The sequence below is a fragment of the Podarcis erhardii genome, assembly GCF_964252035.2.
Source record: "Podarcis erhardii genome assembly, chromosome: 3".
In the NCBI taxonomy this organism is placed as follows: Eukaryota; Metazoa; Chordata; class Lepidosauria; order Squamata; family Lacertidae; genus Podarcis; species Podarcis erhardii.
Window position 1 is genome coordinate 1,293,641 of NC_138507.1, and position 21,050 is coordinate 1,314,690.

The following is a 21,050-nucleotide window of genomic DNA, read 5'->3' on the forward strand; positions in this document are numbered from 1 at the left end:
TCTGTTTCTCTGAAATAGATTGTATCCCTCCATTATTACATTCCAATCGTGGGACTTATCCCACCACGTTTCAGTGATGCCTATTATGTCATATTTAGTTTGCTGTACCAAGAGCTGAAGCTCATCTTGTTTATTTCCCATCCTTTGCGCATTAGTGTACAGACATTGAAGTCCATTAATTATTCCCCCGTGTCTCTTATTTAAGGATTTTTTCCTCCCACCACTAGGTCTGCGTGCTGTTTGCTCCATTTGGTCTATGACATTTGGATGATCATCTTCATCAATTGATAGACTCCTACCTTCAGGAGCACTGTCTTCCTCCCCCACATTAGTCAGTTTAAAGCCCTCCTGATGAGGTTTCTGAGATTTTTGGCAAAAACATTCCTCCCAACCGTTGTGAGGTGCAGCCCATCACTTGCCAGAAGTCCATCTTCAAGAAACTTCAGTCCATGATCTAAGAATCCAAACCGTTCCTGTTTACACCATTTGCGAAGCCAGCTGTTCACTTCCACTATTTTTCTCTCTCTCCCTGGGCCACGTCGTTCAACTGGGAGGACAGATGAGATGACAATTTGTGCATTTAATTGCTTCAATTTCCTGCCCAGAGCCTCGTAGTCTCTTTTGATCTTCTGGAGGCTCTTGCTTGCAGTGTCATTGGTTCCCACATGAACCAAGAGGAAGGGGTATTTGTCAGTGGGTTTTATGATTCCTTGCAGTTGTTCAGTTACATCTTGGATCTTAGCCCCGGGGAGACAGCACACTTCCCGAGACATCTTGTCAGGCCCACAGATCACTGCTTCTGTTCCCCTCAGTAGGGAATCCCCTATCACCACTACACGCCTCCTCTTAGGTTTGGTCGGGGTTCTTCTGTGAGCTGTCCGTTCCAAGGTCGCCTGCACATTCCCTGAGGACTGACTTTGCTGCTCGTCTTCATATACCTGATCGACTGTAATGAGGGAGAGATCCTCAAATGGAGTCTGCTCTTCGTCTTCCATGTTAGGGGAGAGGACCTCAAAGCAATTGTGTATTTCTAAACAATCAGAGTGAACCCTGGGCCTCCTACTTCTTTGAGTCACGTTTCTCCATATATCTGGCTCCTGTGTTGGTGAACTAGCCTCCTTCTCAGGGGAGTCCCCTGTCTCCTCCTTGGTGGAGACGGTGTGCTCTGTTGCTTCCAAGAAGAGCTCCAGCTCTCTAATTCTTTGGAGCGTAGCTACACGTTCCTCCAGTTGCTGGACTTTGTCTTCTAAGAGGGCAATCAACATGCAATTGCTGCAGGTAAAGCTGCCTGCAACCTTTGGCAAGATGGCAAACATTGCGCAGGAACCGCAAGTGACTGTAATGAGGGAGAGATCCTCAAATGGAGTCTGCTCTTCATCTTCCATGCTAGGGGAGAGGACCTCAAAGCAATTGTGTATTTCTAAACAATCAGAGCGAACCCTGGGTCTCCTTACATCACTACTGGGAAAGCCATGGCTTTAACTATACGGACCTTTGTTGGCAAGGTGATGTCTCTGCTTTTTAAGATGCTGTCTAGGTTTGCCATCGCCTTTCTCCCAAGGAGCAGGCATCTTTTAATTTCGTGACTGCTGTCACCATCTGCAGTGATCATGGAGCCCAAGAAAGTAAAATCTCTCACTGTCTCCATTTCTTCCCCTTCTATTTGTCAGGAGGTGATGGGCCCAGTGGCCATGATCTTCATTTTTTTTATGTTGAGCTTCAAACCATATTTTGCGCTCTCCTCTTTCACCCTCATTAAAAGGTTCTTTAATGCATCCTCACTTTCTGCCATCAAGGTTGTGTCATCTGCATATCTGAGGTTGTTGATATTTCTTCCGGCGATCTTAATTCTGGCTTGGGATTCATCCAGCCCAGCCTTTCGCATGATGAATTCTGCATATAAGTTAAATAAGCAGGGAGACAATATACAGCCTTGTCGTACTCCTTTCCCAATTTTGAACCAATCAGTTGTTCCATATCCAGTTCTAACTGTAGCTTCTTGTCCCGCATAGAGATTTCTCAGGAGACAGATGAGGTGATCAGGCAGTCCCATTTCTTTGAGAACTTGCCATAGTTTGCTGTGGTCGACACAGTCAAATGCTTTTGCGTCGTCAATGAAGCAGAACTAGATGTCTTTCTGGAATTCTCTAGCTTTCTCCATAATCCAGCGCATGTTTGCAATTTGGTCTCTGGTTCCTCTGCCCCTTCGAAATCCAGTTTGCACTTCTGGGGGTTCTCGGTCCACATACTGCTTAAGCCTGCCTTGTGGAATTTTAAGCATAACCTTGCTAGCATGTGAAATGAGTGCAATTGTGTGGTAGTTGGAGCATTCTTTGGCACTGCCCTTCTTTGGGATTGGGATGTAGACTGATCTTCTCCAATCCTCTGGCCACTGCTGAGTCTTCCAAACTTGCTGGCATATTGAGTGTAGCACCTTAACAGCATCATCTTTTAAAATTTTAAAGCAGTGCTTTCTAAGGCCCATTGGACTTCACTCTCCAGGATGTCTGGCTCAAGGTCAGCAACCACACTACCTGGGGTGTACGAGACATCCATTTCTTTCTGGTATAGTTCCTCTGTGTATTCTTGCCACCTCTTCTTGATGTCTTCTGCTTCTGTTAGGTCCTTTCCACATTTGTCTTTTATTATGGTAATCTTTGTACGAAATGTTCCTTTCATATCTCCAATTTTCTTGAACAGATCTCTGGTTTTTCCCATTCTATTGTTTTCCTCTATTTCTTTGCATTGCTCATTTAAGAAGGCCTTCTTGTCTCTCCTTGCTATTTTTTGGAAATCTGCATTCAATTTTACTAGACTTTTTACTAGCCTGCTAGAAAGGCTAGTCTCTTGTAGTTCGGGAGAAGAAGGGAGGCCTTCCTCTGTGCTGGCCATAAATATAATGTCAAGGCCCCCTGAAACCTGGAGCCCATCCTGAAGGTTGGTCACAAGAAACTGAAATATGTATCTGGACCTCTTGTTCATTTTTTCTTGTTGCTTTCCCTGCAGAAGGGTATCCTGGCCATTTGGTTGATAGAAGTCCAGCAAAATTGGTGGAACTCTTTATGTGATGATGCATGTGCTGGCAAAGCATGTTTGTGTTGGCAAAATAGTTAGGGCCCTAAAAATTTGCAGCACAGGTTTATTTATCTTAGCAATGGCAGAGTTAAGAATGTCCTCCAGTCTCCCCATAAAATGAGTGGGAACTAAGTGTACTCCATTTTTGCCAGATTATGCTCTTAGTTCCTTTCCTTTGTACATTCTGTGTCCTAAACAGACACACTAGGATGTCACACTAGGAGAATCCCTTTAGGTACCGTATTTTTTGCTCTATAAGACTCACTTTTTCCCTCCTAAAAAGTATGGGGAAATGTGTGTGCGTCTTATGGAGCGAATGCAGGCTGCGCAGCTATCCCAGAAGCCAGAACAGCAAGAGGGATTGCTGCTTTCACTGCGCATCGATCCCTCTTGCTGTTCTGGCTTCTGAGATTCAGAATATTTTTTTTTCTTGTTTTCCTCCTCCAAAAACTAGGTGCGTCTTGTGGTCTGGTGCGTCTTATAGAGCGAAAAATATGGTAATTAATATCATACTACCTTCTAAAGGAAGTGGTGCAATGATCAGAAGAGAAAGGAAACCGGCTAAGTAGGAGAACAAGATGCCTGAGAAAATATAAGTTCCCAAGCAGTAGTAAAAAATTGGACATGTTATTCTTAAAACAAAATAAAAAATTTTTTTCTTTCCAGTAGCACCTTAAAGACCAACTGAGTTAGTTCTAGGTATGAGCTTTCGTGTGCATGCACACGAAAGCTCATACCTAGAACTAACTCAGTTGGTCTTTAAGGTGCTACTGGAAAGAAAAAATTTTTTTATTTTGTTTTGACCATGGCAGACCAACACGGCTACCTATCTGTAATGTTATTCTTAGGCAGCTGTGACAGCTGGGAAGTTGGAAGGGTGTTTTTTTTTTTTTAACAGCTCTGCATTCATCGATTACCAGCAGAGCAAGTTGTGGCTTATGCTAGAAAGTAATGGAATTGGGTCATTAATCTCTTTAGTAAGCTGTACTTAAGTCCTTTCAGTCACTTCCACACACATCTTAATAGCTTCAGGGAAGTACAGCAAGGTCTTTCCTTTGTGAGCTCGCCACGAAAAGTGAACCCATGGAAGGTGTCCCTTTGGTTATGATAACTTCAGACACTTGCAAATATGTCTTTCACGGTATTTCTCCAGTTCAAGCAGTAGCATCAGCTTAGTGGGCAAATGCCAGTTTATTTTATTCCATTTTCCATGAAAGCAATTTCCCCCACATCTTCCTTAGTCAAGGAATTTGCATCTTCTCTGTCTCAAGCACTGGTGGCGCTCAGACTGCAAGGCTGGGACGCAAGCATTCCAGTTCATACATCTTGATTTGAAGGCTCCAGGTGTTAGGGAATAAAGACATATATCCAGTGACTTTGGCACTTGTGCACTTCATTGGCCTCGCTGCCTTGCTATTCTGTGCTCCCACACTCAGAATTCCTAGATCTACTCCCCTCCATTTAAATTTTATCTTCATCCCAAAGGGAGATTTGTTCCAAACCAGACCCTCATTTCTGCTCTGAGTAAAATTTAGTTGTGTGGACACTGGTTTTAGAGGACAGCATAAAGTGGGCAAAATAAAAACCTGGTAGAATGGAGGGCATGATTGTTGTGGAATTTGGCCTCAAAGTTCAGTGCAAAGGCGCCTGTTTTTGCGCCATTTTTGCAATTTTCGTGTTCTTTTAGGACCGCTTTTGCCGCTTTTAAGGCCCACTTCTGCCTGTGTGTGCAGTTGTGTGTGCCTTGAACTCACGTAAATGGCAACTTGCCTGTACCAGTTTCTGTGAGGCACAGCTGGAGAGACTCCTGTTGTGCTGCTGTGCATCTCATAGGTAGCTGGTTGGCCACTGTGAAAACAGGAAGCTGGGGGTTAGATGGGCCCCTCCCTTAATCCATCACATTTGTTCAATGTCCTTATCTACAAGAAATATTCAGCTAAGAAGGTGGCAGTTGTCTAAGCTGGGCAAAGCATGTTGCAGTCTCCATTGAGCGTGATGAACGCATAACAATAAAAACGGAATGGATCAGTAATACCTGCAAATGATTATTGGTCATTAAAATTGTCCAGAAATCTAAGTCTTAAAAAACATAAAAAGAAAGGTATTACTCTGGCAAATATGGAGCACTTTCCCTTTTATTTTTCAGTGTTATTGGAACCCAGAAAATTCCTGCTTAGAACACAAAGTATCCTTCTATAACACAGCTGGCCCAATCCGCATCTGTATGGCCTGGCTGTAGAAAAATGTTCCTTCAAGGACAAAGTGCTTTTCAGATTTGAGGTGCATTTTACAATGAGCACAGTTGCACGGGCTCTTCAAGACAGCATCTCCAGCCATGCTTGTTCTCAGAGGCATCGATGATGAAATGTAGGTTAAAGCAGGATTAGCCTTCTAGACTTCTGTGAAATCTGGATCACCAAAGGCAGCACAACCCCTCTCTCTCTCTCTCTCTCTTTCTGTGTGTGTGTGTGTGTGTGTGTGTGTGTGTGTGTGTCAGTGGTTCTGGTGGGATTTAGCAGCTGCCAGGTGCAGTTTCGGATATCTGTAATGCAAAGTGATTGTTTCTTGAAACTTAAACTATACACTCTCTTCTTGAGCTTGCCCTATTAGGAAAGGGAAGGGAATTTAGTTGAGGACAAATGCAGTTTTGGAAAAGACTCAAGAAATTATGCAAAGAGATTCTCTTTTGCAGAAAATGTTCAATTGTAGTCTATTTCCATGAAAAGTCAATTTTTACAAATGCACAAGACAATGAATTGAAGCAATCATGGTGAAACTGGGACATTTCAAAGTCTTGTGGCATCCGAATGACTTAACACATTTATTGCAGCAGAAGCTTCCCGAACTGCAGTCCGCTCCATCAAATCACGAAGCTTTAGCATGTGTATATACAGGTGAAACTTGGAAAATTAGAATATCATGGAAAAGTTCATTTATTTCAGTAATTCAACTAATATATGAGATAGACTCATGACATGCAAAGCGAGATATGTCAAGCCTTTATTTGTTATAATTGTGATGATCATGGCGTACAGCTGATGAAAACCCCAAATTAACAATCTCAGAAAATTAGAATATTAAATGAAATCAGCAAAACAAGGGCTGCAAATATTTTTTTAAAGATATTTATTAGAAGTTTAAAAATTACAGAGAAGAGAACAACAAAAAATTTAACATGTATTACAATACCTAAAAAACAAGAGGAAAAAAAACATAAAAACCAGTACAACAATAACAATAAAAAAACCACACATCCAGTATTCCATATCTTTATCTTCCATTTACTTGTTTCCTCGACCTCCTCACACCTCCCTTTTTGTATTCTAGTTTAGTTATTTGTTTCAGCAAATTCTTTCCATCTTTCTCAATTTTTATTGGGTAATTTATCTTAACAGTCTAACCTATTAACTCAACAAATCCTTTCCATCTTTCACTATATTCTGTCGTTCAGTTTACCTTAATTTATTTTAACCTTATCTTGCCATAAAATACCTTAAAGCTTAACACTTAATACAGTGGTGCCTCGCAAGACGAAAAGAATCCGTTCCGCGATTCTCTTCGTCTAGCGGTTTTTTCGTCTTGCGAAGCAAGCCCATTGACAGCTTAGCGGATTAGCGCTATTAGCGGCTTAGCGGATAAGCGGCTTAGCGGCTTAGAAAAAGGGGGGGGGAGGAAAAAAACCCCCGCAGGAACTCGCAAGACATTTTCGTCTTGCGAAGCAAGCCCAGAGGAAATTCGTTTTGCGAAGCACCTCCAAAACGGAAAACTCTTTCGTCTAGCGAGTTTTCCGTCTTGCGAGGCATTCGTCTTGCTGGGCACCACTGTAGTTATTTATACTTAACTCCTTATATAATTTCTACTAAAGCCAAATAGTTTCATTCCAACATATTTCCTAATACTCGTTAATTTTACACTAATTCCCAAAATAAATTTTTTAAAAAACTTTCTTCCAATCTTCATCCAACGTCTCTTTTTCCTGGTCTCGGGTTATGTCAGTCCTTACTGTCCATTCCATCTAGTCCATCAACCTGGTAATCTTGTGTCCGAGGCTCTTAAATCTTTTCCATGTCCCTTTTGCAGATCTTCTTCTTGTTTATACCTGCACTTTACCTTGTCTTTTGCTGATCTCTTTCTTAATTTCTTTCCTTTCTCATTGAGGAGTAGGTCTCGGGGAAACTCCAACCCAAAAATATCTCCATCTCCCCTCAGCAGATCAGCCCATTCCCCACAGCCCCATTCCCCACATTCAGCAGTGTAGTCCAGAAAGTATTTAAAAGCATGTTTCAAAGTTCCAAAATTAAGAACCCCCACAACTCCAGACCCCCCCTGGCCCGCTCCAAATTCAGTCTTCAAGAACAGCGGCTTATGCTCCTACAGGACCTCGGGTCTCTCCATTTGTGTTACTTGAGGTTCAGCGGCAGCCTCCTCCATTGTCTTCTGCATTTGCACTTGCCCTGTCAAAACAGGTTCCTGGGTTGGTTCCTGAATGGTTTCCATAAGAGTATTCGCTGCTTGTCCAAGGTTTTTGACTGCAACAGTCACCAAGTCTATCTTCTCATGCAGCTGCTCCAGCAAAGCACTTGTCTTGCAAAGAGCAAGCACCAAAACTTATTCTAAAAACATTTTTATTCAAGGTCAGAGTCTGGTCCCACGATCCTAATCTCCACAGCTGTGAAATCCCCAGATCAACTCCAGCAACAATTTAACAGGCTCCCTCTAGAGGAGACAATTCCTATTTGTATCCATCTTTTGAAAGCAAGTCCAACAAAAGAAAAATTACTTTCATTTTTCAATTTTTTTGTTTCTTTTAAATGCAAAAGGCAACATTGGAATCAATCTGTTTCTCTTCTTTAACTATCTGTCAAAAGACGTTCCATTCACAGTCAATGAACTTCCCCAGAAATTTCTGTCTCTGACACCCCGTTCCCAGGTTTGAGACAGTGGAAATTTATCTTTCTTTACTCTCTCTCCTGCAGGCTTGAACAATCAAAATTCCCCCCTCTTTTCTCCTGCTTTCAAGAGGGGTTTTGGTGGTTAAAACTGAGGGAAATTTAGACCTTTATATACGACTTTCCAGACTTTAGCTTGCACAATTTTTGCTTCAATCTGTCTACAAAAGCGGAAGGCGGACTTCCTGTTTAGAGCCTTCCTGCTTCGGTACCAAATTAAAATGTTTCTTAATCCAATTTTCCGTTCTACTCACGGGTACTTGTTTAGAGTCCAATTGTCCACAGGAAAAAGTCAGCGCTCTCCGGCAACGGCTGTGCGGCTTCACTCCGTAAAAATAGTGGTCGATTCAAAACACCGCGCCACTCACCCCACGTCGCTTTGGATCCCCGAAAAAGGATTTCCCTGCGAGTAGGGGAGGGCTCCTGGTGTCAGCCGAATCCCACGTTCCCAGGCTTCCTCTGCCTGGGATTTTTAAAGGGTCTCCACCTTCGCCGCGGCAGCAAGACCCGATTTTCGCAGAGAGGGTTCGCTAACCCGGAAGTCCAACAAGGGCTGCAAATAGAGCAATATTGGACCTCTGAGAAGTAGAAGCATGCATATGTACTCAGTACTTGGTTTGGGCCCCTTTTGCATCAATTACTGCGGTGTGGCATGGATGCTATCAGCCTGTGGCACTGCTGAGGTGTTATGGAAGACTTCTTCAATAGCTGCCTTCAGCTCTTCTGCATTGCTTGGTCACATGTCTCTTATCTTTCTCTTTGCAATGCCCCATAGATTCTCTGTGGGGTTCAGGTCAGGTGAGTTTGCTGGCCAATCAAGCACAGTAATCCCATGGGCACTGAACCAGGTTTTGGTACTTTGGGCAGTGTGGGCAGGTGCCAAGTCCTGCTGGAAAATGAAGTCGGCATCCCCATAAAGCTCATCTGCGGAAGGAAGCATGAAGTGCTCCAAAATCTCCCGGTAGACGGCTGCGTTGACCCTGGACTTCATGAAGCACAGGCTGATAGCATCCATGCCACGCTGCATTGAGGCAGTAATTGATGCAAAAGGGGCCCAAACCAAGTATTGAGTATACAGTGGTGCCTCGCAAGACGAAATTAATTCGTTCCGCAAGTCTCTTCGTCTTGCGAGTTTTTCGTCTTGCGATGCACGGTTTTCCATAGGAATGCATTGAAAATCAATTAATGCGTTCCTATGGAAACCGCCTTCCCCCGACCTCTTCTGGCGGGCGGCATTTTAAAATCGAAGTCCTCCGCTGTCCGGGCGATTTAAAAGCCCCTGGGAAGGCAAGCAGGGGGGACAAAGACTTTCCCCCCCGCCTGCCTTCAGAAGAGGTCCAGGACAGGCTTTGCGGACCTCTCCGCAAGCAGCGGGAGCGCTCCTTGCGGAGAGTTGCCAGCGCGCCCAGGCTTCGCGGCCCCGCCGCCCGGCTTCGGGACATCGTTCCGATGCCAGGCGGCGGGGGGAGGCTTTCTCGCCCCGCCGCCCGGCATCGGGACGATGCCCCGAAGCCGGGCGGCGGGGGGAGGCGTTCCTGCCCCGCCGCCCGGCATCGGGACGATGCCCCGAAGCCGGGCGGCGGGGGGAGGCTTTCCCGCCCCGAAGCCGGGCGGCGGTGGGAGGCTTTCCCGCCCCGAAGCCGGGCGGCGGGGGGAGGCTTTCCCGCCCCGAAGCCGGGCAGCAGGGGGAGGCGTTCCTGCCCCGCCGCCCGGCTTCGGGACATCGTTCCGATGCCGGGCGGCGGGGGGAGACTTTCCCGCCCCGCCGCCCGGCTTCGGGACATCGTTCCGATGCCGGGCGGCGGGGGGAGACTTTCCCGCCCCGCTGCTCGGCTTCGGGACATCGTTCCGATGCCGGGCGGCGGGGGGAGGCGTTCCCGCCTCGCCGCCCGGCATCGGGGCATCCTTCCGAAGCCCGGTGGCGGGAGGAGGTGTCCCCGCCCCGCCGCCAGGCTTCGGAGGAGGTCCGAGGACAGCGGGGAAGACGAGCTGCGCTTCCCCACTGTCCCGGAGATTTCCCTATGGGCTGTCGTCTTGCGAAGCAAGCCCATAGGGAAATTTGTCTTGCGAAGCGCCTCCAAAACGGAAAACCCTTTCGTCTAGCGGGTTTTCCGTCTTGCAAGGCGTTCGTCTTGCGGGGCACCACTGTATGTGCATGCTTCTATTTCTCAGAGGTCCAATATTGCTCTATTTGCAGTCCTTGTTTTGCTGATTTCATTTAATATTCTAATTTTCTGAGATTGTTAATTTGGGGTTTTCATCAGCTGTATGCCATGATCATCACAATTATAACAAATAAAGGCTTGACATATCTCGCTTTGCGTGTCATGAGTCTATCTCATATATTAGTTTCATCTTTTAAGTTGAATTACTGAAATAAATGAACTTTTCCATGATATTCTAATTTTCCAAGTTTCACCTGTAGACATGATGGTGTGAGCGGGGAATTGTAAATAGCAGGGTCTTGGAAATCGTTGAACCTTTCTTTTTTTAAAACACCCACATGTAATATTTCTGTAAGATTTGTCTGCATTACAAACCACGGTTTAGTATTGCATCTGATCTGTGCCATAGTCGCCTTGGCTACTGGGCAAGCTGGCTGTAGTTGTTATGCAGGTGCTATAATTAATACAACACTTTCCATTTACACAGCTCTTTATCTCACCTGGCCACAACCTTGTAAGGTAGGCCAGCAGGATTACCATGTGGACTGAGGCTGAAAGAATAGTGACTGGCCCAAGACCATCTACTGGGTTTGTGACAAAAGCGAGATTTGAATGGAAGCAAGTTGAGTCCCACTTGATCATTTCACTTCCCCAGCTCTGCATGTGGTTGGAAATTTGAGCTTCTAATCTGCTCTTTGGCTACAGAATCCACCCACCTCTGGTGAAAATAAAGGAAGGGGTCAAGTATGCCCCTGGGAGAAATTCTGGCAGACTAGACACCTACCATTTTGATGTTGGCGCTGATAAGGAAAAGTTCTGGGGTGAGAGACTACTCAACAGCCCAGCTTGTTGGGGTACAAGTCCCCCACGGGTCCATGCGGTCAGTAAAAGAAGGAAATTCTAGTCAAACAGTGGTCAGTAGATCATGATCTTTATTGTTGCTCAGCAGGTCCCCACAAGAGTAAGGAACCCCGAGCATGGGGCAACATTGACTTTTAAAACTTCCCACAATATCCCAGAATACAGTTCATACAGCATCATTGATACATCATCTTTACATCACTGACATAGAGTTGGAAGAGACCACAAGGGCCATCGACATGTCACAAAAGGGGAGGGGTAGACAGAGGTTACACTAGTTCAACCTTGGCAAACATGTCCAGACGAGACCTTGGTACAAGATTAGCATAGGCAAAACATGTCCAGGTGCCTCAAATGGGGGTATGGGTTTGTTTTTGTTCGCATTTTTTATTATGTGTTTCGTGTTTTTTATCTCGTGTTTTTTATGTTGTGAACTGCCCTGAGATCTATGGATAAAGGGTGGTGTACAAATTTAATAAATACATAAATAAAAATATTTTTAAAATACAGGATTTTAGCAGAGAATTGCATGACTGGGATCTGACTGTTTAGCCTGAAGGCTGCCTAGAAGGAGACACACAGAGTCTGGAGAGTCGTGGTGGATTATACTGGGTTCATGGAGATATTTTATTAGCAGTCATGGGAGCTAATTGGCTTGAGTAACTGAGGGTAACAGTATCTGCTCTCCTGGGCGTCCTCTTCTGTCCTCCTATGACCCCTTTTCCTTTCCCGTTTCCCCCTGTCTCTCCCTTCCCTGCCAGTGCCAGCTGCTCCTGACGCAGGCCCAGTCAGCCTTCTTTGGGAAGGGCCAGGAAGCTCTGGGGCCCAGATGCTCCACGCCGCAATTTAGGGAAGCCACAGTGCTGAGAAGTAGTTTAGGAACCTGCTTCTGAGCCCAGGGGAGATTGGGCCGACTGCTTGAACGATTGGCTCAGAATGTGTTTTTATTGCCGTTAAACCTTCTCAGTTTAACAGCAATGACTTCTGTATATTGATGATTCCGACTGTGGAATATTTACTCATTTTGCGTCTCGTGTTTGGGCCATGTATTGAGGCCTTTTTACTGGTGGTTAGCAATATTAATCTCTCTTGACTTAAACTGCCAGGAATGCCACAGCTACGAATGTTGGGTTGATCAAAAAAGTAGCAAGCTATCTCTAGTTAGCAAAGCAGTAAGTATTTGGATGTTTGCGAGACCTAGCACCCTTGACGGAATGCTTGTGAGCTGGAGGGAGGCAAGCAAGTCCTGTGCTCACCTTGGTCCAAAATAAAAAAAATTCTGTCCAGTAGCACCTTAGAGACCAACTAAGTTAGTTCTTGGTATGAGCTTTCGTGTGCATGCACACTTCTTCAGATACACAAAAGCTCATACTTAGTTGGTCTCTAAGGTGCTTCTGGACGGAATTTTTTTATTTTGTTTCAACTACGGCAGACCAACACAGCTACCTACCTGTAACTAGAACTATGGAAGGCATCACCTTGGTCCAGTGAGTCGCACCACTGAAAGGCCCTTCTGCGGACTCTGGGGAATGGAACGGAGGCGGGCAGATACTCCCTGAGCCCAAGTAGAGCAGAGTTTTCTCCTGGGGATGCAACCCGGGGCTCAAATGTCATTCTCCCCAGTGGAAATGACGTGGATAATGTTAATTTCCACCTGGGGCTCTGTGACTAGTGGTCCTGGCAGGAAAAGGTGCTCCACCAGTATCTGCTGAGGAGACCTGCTGTTCTCTTCCCTGCCCCGTGGCAGTTCCTGGAGCTTAGGGAAGGGACAGGCAGCAGAATACAGTGGTACCTCAGGTTACAGACTCCGCTAACCCAGAAATAGTACCTCGGGTTAAGAACTTTGCTTCAGGATGAGAACAGAAATCATGCTCCAGCGGCAGCGGGAGGCCCCATTAGCTAAAGTGGTGCCTCAGGTTTAAAACGGTTTCAGGTTGAGAACGGACCGCTGGAACGAATTAAGTTTGTAACCAGAGGTACCACTGTACTAGGCTTTGGGAGCAGTCCTTGAACTTTGTGTGACTGTTTTGTTTGAACGCTGGCAAATAAATGGACCCTTTTGGGGTGAGCAGTTCAGTTGCTTGTGCGTTCCTATTTCCAGCGAGGAAGGCAGTAGCTATTTAGCCGAAATGCATTTTTAAGGCTTTGATCATGATTGAGCCTGAGCAAGTGGCTTTTCTTCTTGGTTTAATACAATTCTAATCCCTATTAATTCTCTTTCCTTGCCATAAGCACATATCTGATGCCGACATCCATTGTCCCCAACACCTTCCATTAAAAACATCTCTGGTTGCATGGCTGGAGGTGCATGTGGCCGCAGGAACATTTTAGCTTCTGCCTTTGGCATTGTCTCTGAGCATGGCTTCTCTCTCACACAGTGTTCTGCATTCTGTAACAGGTAAAGACATTGTAGCCTAGCACCTTCTTTAGCATGCTAATTTCCTACCCACAAAGGGAATTTCCAATAGGATGAGCCCCTCCTGCGATCTGGTCCACCTCATTCTGCTGCCTCCTAGCCTCCATTACGTGTGCTCAAGCACAAAGCCATGCACAAGGGCGCTCATTCAAAGGGGGAAGAAGAGAAGAGGACAGAGCTACTAATCATCTAAGCTACCAAATATCAAAGCCCAAACAGCTGCTGTGTAGGAAACTTGTTTCTGCTTCTCTCTTTTTGCATGTGGAACCTGCACGTGCTCAGCTGAGTTCACTTGAGTTTTAAGACATTTTTACATGAATGCTGCTTTGTTCAAATTGAGAATTGAATTGGCTAGCTGAGCACTCTGTGTGTGCATGTGTTTATTCTCCTTTTGTTCTTGGGAACCCTCCCCCCCCCCCCTTTAAAGCAAGGCTCTGTGGGTGAGTCAGCGTTCAGCCCCGGCTGCAATAGACTTGCTCTGATGTCAGAGCATTAGGCAGGATGCTGGGATGCACAGAGGGTCCTAAGAGGCTCTTTGCCCATCTAGTGGTTAAATAGTTCAATTTTACTCCCCCCCCACACACTTTTACTGTGTCCACTTCTTTAAAAAATCACTTAAAAGTATATTTCTTTAAAAGCCCCATTGGATGTTCAGGTTCCAAAAGAACATTCTCAAACCGGAAAATCACTTCTGGGTTTACAGTGTTCGGGAGCCAAAATGTCCGAATTTCAGGGCGTTTGACAACCAAGGTACGACTGTATCTTCTTGGGGAAAGGGCAGCCTCTTCTTACTATTCAACACAGGCACTTTTGCCTGCGTGAGTGTTGGGAGGACCGCTCCCCTCTCCTGTCAATTCCATCTGGCCCAGGGGGCGGGGCCTGCACTTACCACTACAGTTTAGAGGCCTGAGCAGCTACCTGCAGCAAGGGACAAAATGGTTTTAAATGTTTTAAGCGCTTTTAATTTGCAGCACCTTAAATGGTGGTTGTTGTTTTTTATAATATTTTATTTTATTACCGTATTTTATTTTTGCTTGGGGTGGGATAAGCATTTAGTCAGCGTGGGGAGTAGTTTAATTTGAGCACTATTGTTTTTTGCTTTGTTTTTATTTTATTATTCTGTTAAGTTATTATATAGTTTGTACTTTGCTTCTTAAGGGGAAGGGTCAGGGCTGCCTGGGAGCGGGCCTCAGCCAATAGAATGGCTGGGGCAGGTTCCACAGGGGGGGATGTATTGGGACACCCAATCTCAGTGATCACGGGTAGGAGGAGGAGTTATGCTAAGACCAGACCATGTCATTACCGAGGAGGCAGGTTTAGTCGTTGTCTGAGGACTATCCCTGCCTCCAGGTCTGGTCCTGACCGGAAGGATACTGGAATCAGCAAGAGAAACGAACATGACCTGAAAGTGTTGCTGTGCAATGCCAGGTCAATGATGAATAAGACCACTGCCATCCACAACCTGATTGTGGATGGAGGATTTGACCTGGCATGTGTGACAGAGACCTGGTTGGATGAAGCAGATGGGCCTGTTCTTGCCGCTGCTTGCCCACCAGGTTTCTCTTACGCACAGCAACCCAGGTCATGTGGGCGGGGAGGGGGTGTTGCAGTGATTTTTAGGAAGTCATTAGTCTGCACCAGGCGTCCTATTGGGAAGACCCAGTTTTCTGAGTGCATGTTCTGGAAGTTGGGCAATAGGGGCAGTACAGGATTCCTACTGGTGTATCGACCTCCCCGCTGCACCAAGGATTCCCTGCCCGAGCTGCTTCAGGTCGTGGCGGATGTTCTCCTGGAGACACCTAGCTTGGTTGTCCTAGGGGATTTTAACATCCATGCCGACACGACCTTACAAGGGGCCGCTCGGGACTTCGTGGAAAGCATGGCGTCCATGGGGCTGTCCCTGAATAAGTCTGGCCCAACCCATAGCCGCGGACATGCCTTGGACCTGGTGTTTACCTCTATGGATGTTGGTGATCTGACACTAACTAAAAGCGAAACAAAAGAAGTGCCATGGTCAGATCACTTCCTGGTTCAACTGGACTTCTCCGCAACCCTTCCCTTCTGCAGGGAGGTGGGACCGATTCGGATGGTCCGCCCCCGCCACTTAATGGATCCAGTTGGTTTCCAGAGAGTGGTAGGGGATGTTTTATCCCAAGCTGATGGCCTTTCAGCTGATTCCCTGGTGGCCCACTGGAATGTGGAGTTAACCAGGGCTATTGACTGTCTGGCTCCGAAGCGCCCTCTCCGATTGCATGGAGCCCGGACAGCCCCATGGTTTTCCCCGGAGCTGAGGGTGATGAAACAATCGTTGAGACGGCTAGAATGCTGGTGGCGGAAAACTCATTCTGAATCAGACCGGACACGGGCTAGAGCTCAACGTCGAGCCTACCAAGTGGCAATGGCGACGGCGAAGAGGGCCTTCTTCGCCGCCTCTATTGCATCTGCAGAAAACAGCAGCAGGAGACTTTTTCAGGTGGTTCGCAATCTATCGGAACCACCTGCACCACCGGGGCCTGGTAGGGACCCCAAGATCTCCTGCAATGCTTTTGCAATTTTTTTGCAGATAAAGTTGCTCAGATTCAGAAGGAGGTAGACTTGACCGTGGGAGCAGGGCCGGGGCGGGAGAGTGCTAGAGTTCTGTCTAGTCAAGTTGAGTGGGATCAATTCCAATCTGTTACCTCCAAGGATGTGGACAGGCTGCTTGGACAAGTGAAACCAACCACCTGTCTCCTGGATCACTACTGCAATGCGCTCTACGTAGGACTATCTTTGAAGGTGACTCAGAAACTGCAATTAATCCAGAATGCGGCAGCTAGACTGATGACTGGGAGTGGCCGCCGGGACCACATAACACTGGTTCTGAGAGATCTGCATTGGCTCCCAGTACGTTTCCGAGCACGATTCAAAGTGTTGGTGCTGACCTTTAAAGCCCTAAATGGCCTCCGTCCAGTATACCTGAAGGAGCGTCTCCACCCCCATCATTCAGCCTGGACACTGAGGTCCAGCTTTGAGGGCCTTCTGGCGGTTCCCTCATTGCGAGAAGCAAGGTTACAGGGAACCAGGCAGAGGGCCTTCTCGGTAGTGGCACCCGCCCTGTGGAATGCCCTCCCACCAGATGTCAAAGAGAAAAACAACTACCTGACATTCAGAAGACATCTTAAGGCAGCCCTGTTTAGGGAAGTTTTTAATATGTAACGCTGTACTGTTTTTAACACTTGATTCGGATCCGCCCAGAGTGGCTGGGGAAACTCAGCCAGATGGTCAGGGTATAAATAATAAATTATTATTATTATTATTATTATTATTATTATTATTATTATTATTCAAGTTACTGATGCCTCAAAGCCATTTATTAGTTTTAGTGTTTAACGGAAACCCAAATGAGTAACTGTACATTCAAAAGTAATTGTTATAAACTCCTATAAGATGGCATGCAGTTTCATAGTGCAATGAAACCAGAGCTTTTGCCCTCCTGAAGAGGGTCAAGCAACTGCCTCAGGCAGCAGGAAGGGAGCTTCAGAAAGCAGAGGGTTGTCTGTTGCTCCCTCCCCTAGCCTGGCGGAGTGGCAAGAAGCCCTTGCAGAGTCCGGCCCCGAGCCCCAAGCCCCGCATGCTCAGCAGGGAAGCTTTGCAAGGGTCCTTAAGGTCGTTCCACCCAGCTGTGAAAGTTAGACCGTGGGGTGCAGAGAAGGACCTGGCCCACCAGCCAGAAGGGTTCTCCACTCCTGCTCAAAACCAGCATTTATTGGCCTGCGATTTTAAACCTGAGAGGGAACCTGCACTGACACATCTTGTGTGTGTGCTCTGAAGTCAGCCCTGTTGCTGCAACTGCTTCATCACGAGGATCAATCATTGCATTTTTTTCTGTCCCTGAATGAACAACAACACCCCCCCCAAAAAAGATTGGCAATGTCCTGCTCCTTTTATTGGCCTCACACTCAGTTGTGGAGTGGGGAATTTCTTTAGCTAATAAGCTTTTCATGTTAATGCTGAATAATTCTCTGCAAGCAGGTTGTTTTAAGTTCCCCTAGAAGTGGATTGGCTGATGGTTCTTCTCAGCCCTGCAGGGTGTGACCTCTTTCACTGCAGAGATGCAATACTGCTGACTCCTCATGTCCGATGCATTTTGCGTCCTTGTCTTTCAGCTTGAAGTTGACAAATCGGCTCTTCCTGCAAATCCTGCTCCTCTAAGTCCTAGCCCAGCTCCAAAGCCAGATGCAGCCATTATCCCCGTGGATCCATCTCCCTTGGAGAAGAACAAGTGCTTTTTTGTGGATGAGTCAGAACCGCTTCTGCGTTGTGATTCAACCTCCAGTGGCTGCTCTGCTCTGAGCCGAACAGGCTCCTTTATTACCAAAGGTACTGAATTTTGCCAGTCTGAAATCTCATCTCATGCTTTAGTGTTTTTTTGTCAGACTTCAAAGTAAATGGAACAACAGTAACATATTAGGAATGCAGACTTATATTTTGTTGCCCAAAATACAGCAGTGTGTGTTTCTAAACATTCCTTTTGATGATCATCACCCATAAGGCAAGTTATCTACAAAGCAGCTTTGTTGTTGAATTTATGCCATGCCAAACATTTTAAAATAACTGCAATTGTTAGTTCCATTTTTTCCTGTCATTGCTTAAGGTGCAAAGGGAACATACACAATTCCCTCCCACTACTTTATCCTCACAAACCTGTATGGCCCAGGTGGGTCATCTGGGATACCATTTTCCATAAGCCAGGCAAGAGGATGATGAGCTACCATGATAGAGGGAAGAACCTTCGCCACAAAAATGCTGGAATCTGAGCTGATAGGACAACAGGATAGAAATAAGAAGCTCAGGGTCTTGCAAACAGGCCCTTAAGTGGGCAGGGAAGCGGATTCCACATGAACCAGATATGGATGGATTAATGAGCAGCATTTGCATAGCAAGTTTAGGGATGGGGTGGGCTGATTTGCTGCAAGAATGCAGATTTCCCTGTTGGGTTGGATCCAGACTTGTTATTCCAGGCTGGAGGGGTTTGGGATGAAGTGGAGGTGTCTTTCCATTCAGTTCTTCTTGGTTGTGCCGTTGGAGGTTTTACTGTTTCATCCTTAGTCTCTGTTAGGTACTTGCAGCTATCAGGCTGCCCTTAGGACTCTGGGATAAGCAAGAAGTGGGTGGTCTCCATTTTTCAAAACATTAAGCTCATCTGTTGCTGCAGTCTCTGTTATACACAGATTTCTGGTTAGGCAGAAAGCAGGTGCAAAGAGAAATATGGCAGTCTTAATAGTATAGAAGAATTTCCTTTGATTAAACAGTGTCTGCTCTAAGCACGCTGAGAGCCTGGATCCAACCTCAGGGGTGTAACTTATAGTTTGGCTCTGTGTTGAGGCTTCCGTTTGCAGCTGCAGAGGTTGCTGTGGCCAAGGGACTTCTAGCAAATCCCGGGTTAATAGCAAAACGCCCTCTTTCTCTCCACAGAAAAGAAGGATACTGTGCTGCGACAGGTGCGCTTGGACCCCTGTGACCTGCAGCCCATCTTTGACGACATGCTTCACATACTGAACCCAGAAGAGCTGCATGCCATTGAAGAGATCCCACAGGCAGAAGATAAGCTGGACAGGCTTTTCGAAATTGCTGGTGTCAAGAGCCAGGAAGCAAGCCAGACTCTCCTGGATTCGGTCTATAGTCACCTGCCTGATTTGCTCTAGACTGGCTCACCAAATGATTGCACGCTGCACACATATTCTGGCTGCTACTTGCGCTCGCTTGGCGCCTGTTAAAGACAACATGCCGGCAGGATATTTTGTAGAACTTGTGGCCAGTATTTTCTTCTAGGTTTTGCTTTTTTCTTCCTTGCCGGAGGAGGGAGGGGTAATGTGACCCTTTCGTGTTTATTATCTGAATTAAAAGGTCTTGTTTCCCCCTCTTAATTGCAACATTTTAACCTGTCATTCTAACCACTTAAAAACAACCACCACAGATATTCTTTTCAATTTTATCTGTTGAATTTGGACCGGCTTCATCTAGTCTCATCAATTAGGGGTGTTTTTTGTTCTGCTTTTGATGTTTTATGTGTGGTGTTTTTTTTAACTCCAACTTGAAATATATATATTTTTTCTCATGGCAGGTATTTTTAATTCTCGTTTACTGCCCTGCTCATAACTGGAGGCTTATGTGAAAAACGGTTGTCAGTTTGATCAGCTTTTCTTAAGACAATATAAAGAAAAAGCACCTGTACTGCTGGATGATTCCAATTGTTGATGTTTTACGACCTCCTTGTATGGTTTCCAAGTGGACAAAGCAGATATTGGTGGGTCACTCCTCCAAAACATGTTACGTGTAATTTCTCCAGCCTTCAAGATAATGACATTTTGGCCTGCAGATGAATGTAATTCTGTCCACTCAACTCAAGAGGAGTACTTTGCCTTGTCATTTTAGGATTTCAGTGGGCTTGGTAATTTGGGTCATTTTTGGAGTAGCACCTGGAGCTGGACTCTGGAAGGTAAACAAGAACCCTGGCAGGGCCACATTTCTCATTCTACAAGACTTCTTGATTTGTGCTTCAAATTTTTGTCTTTTTGTGTGTGTGTGTTTTTTAAAAATCTATACGGATGTGGCCAATAGGTTTCAAATACCTCACTTGGTCTTTGCATTTCCCCCCTCCACACAGACATCACTTTTTATTAAAAATGCTGCATTGTAAGAAATCTGCCTCTATTATATTTGCAACTACTATGCCAGTAATAAACCAGTCCATGGTAATGCTTACTTTGGAGAGGATGTTGCAAGGTGGAATGTCCTACCTTGCATGGGGAGGGGAAGGAGAGGATGACATTGAAAGAAACTTGCCTTCTGGTATACTAATTTATTAATAAATAGGTGTTTGCTATGTGATGATGTTTCTGTCTTAACCGCCATCCTTTGTTGGATACCTTGAAAACAGAGTTCTCAATGCAGTGGCTGGGATTTGAATGAGTAAGTGTCCTGTCCGTCCCCGTCCCCCCCACTTGTCCAGTCTTGAGACTGCAATTCTGTACTCACTTACCAAGCTGCTTTAGATCCTTTGGGAAATGTTTCTGCCATGCCTTGAAGTCTCTCTACATCTTCAACCATGAATGAGTTCAGGTATCCATTAAAAACACCAAATACCTGTTTTGCCTTAAACTAGTTGAATTTGGTTTGAACAGTTACACATTCCTTGTGCTGCTAATCATGGCAAGGAAACCAGAAATATTTTGTGTCGCTGGAGGTTCTGCTAATGGGCTTAAAGGATGTTGCAATCCTTGAACAAAGAGCAGAGTGAGCACAACTGGAAGGAATGTGGAGGCAAAGTCTCTGTATTGTTTCCTGTGTTGAGTCACAGCGATCTTTCGGCAGGCTTCCTTGGCTGCCAAGCCAGCAGCCTCATTTCCCCACGCTTCTGTCCTGGCCCTGCATATCCAGCTGGAAAACACAGCTTTTCCTGCACTTTCTAAAATAAAGGTATTCCCTGACATACTCTGCAAGAGTATTAATTAAAGGGGCAAGCATGCTCTAAATTAATTTTGCCACCAATGAGAAGCTAAGAGTTGCCAGGTGTGTCTGTCTGCTTTAGAGACTGCCTTTTGC

At 45.8% G+C, this 21,050-nt stretch overlaps 1 protein-coding gene across 1 annotated transcript in view; it reads left to right on the top strand.

Moving 5' to 3' along the window:
• The window catches only part of TNFRSF21 (TNF receptor superfamily member 21), a 47,134-nt gene extending 26,798 nt beyond the window's left edge, over window positions 1-20,336 (top strand). Inside the window, exons 5-6 of the mRNA XM_081855564.1 lie at window positions 17,612-17,825; window positions 18,921-20,336. Of these exons, the coding sequence (XP_081711690.1) occupies window positions 17,612-17,825; window positions 18,921-19,150 (444 nt within the window). The 3' untranslated portion in view covers window positions 19,151-20,336. The remainder of the gene's footprint in view (window positions 1-17,611; window positions 17,826-18,920) is intronic.
• The last annotated feature ends 714 nt before the right edge of the window (window positions 20,337-21,050 follow it).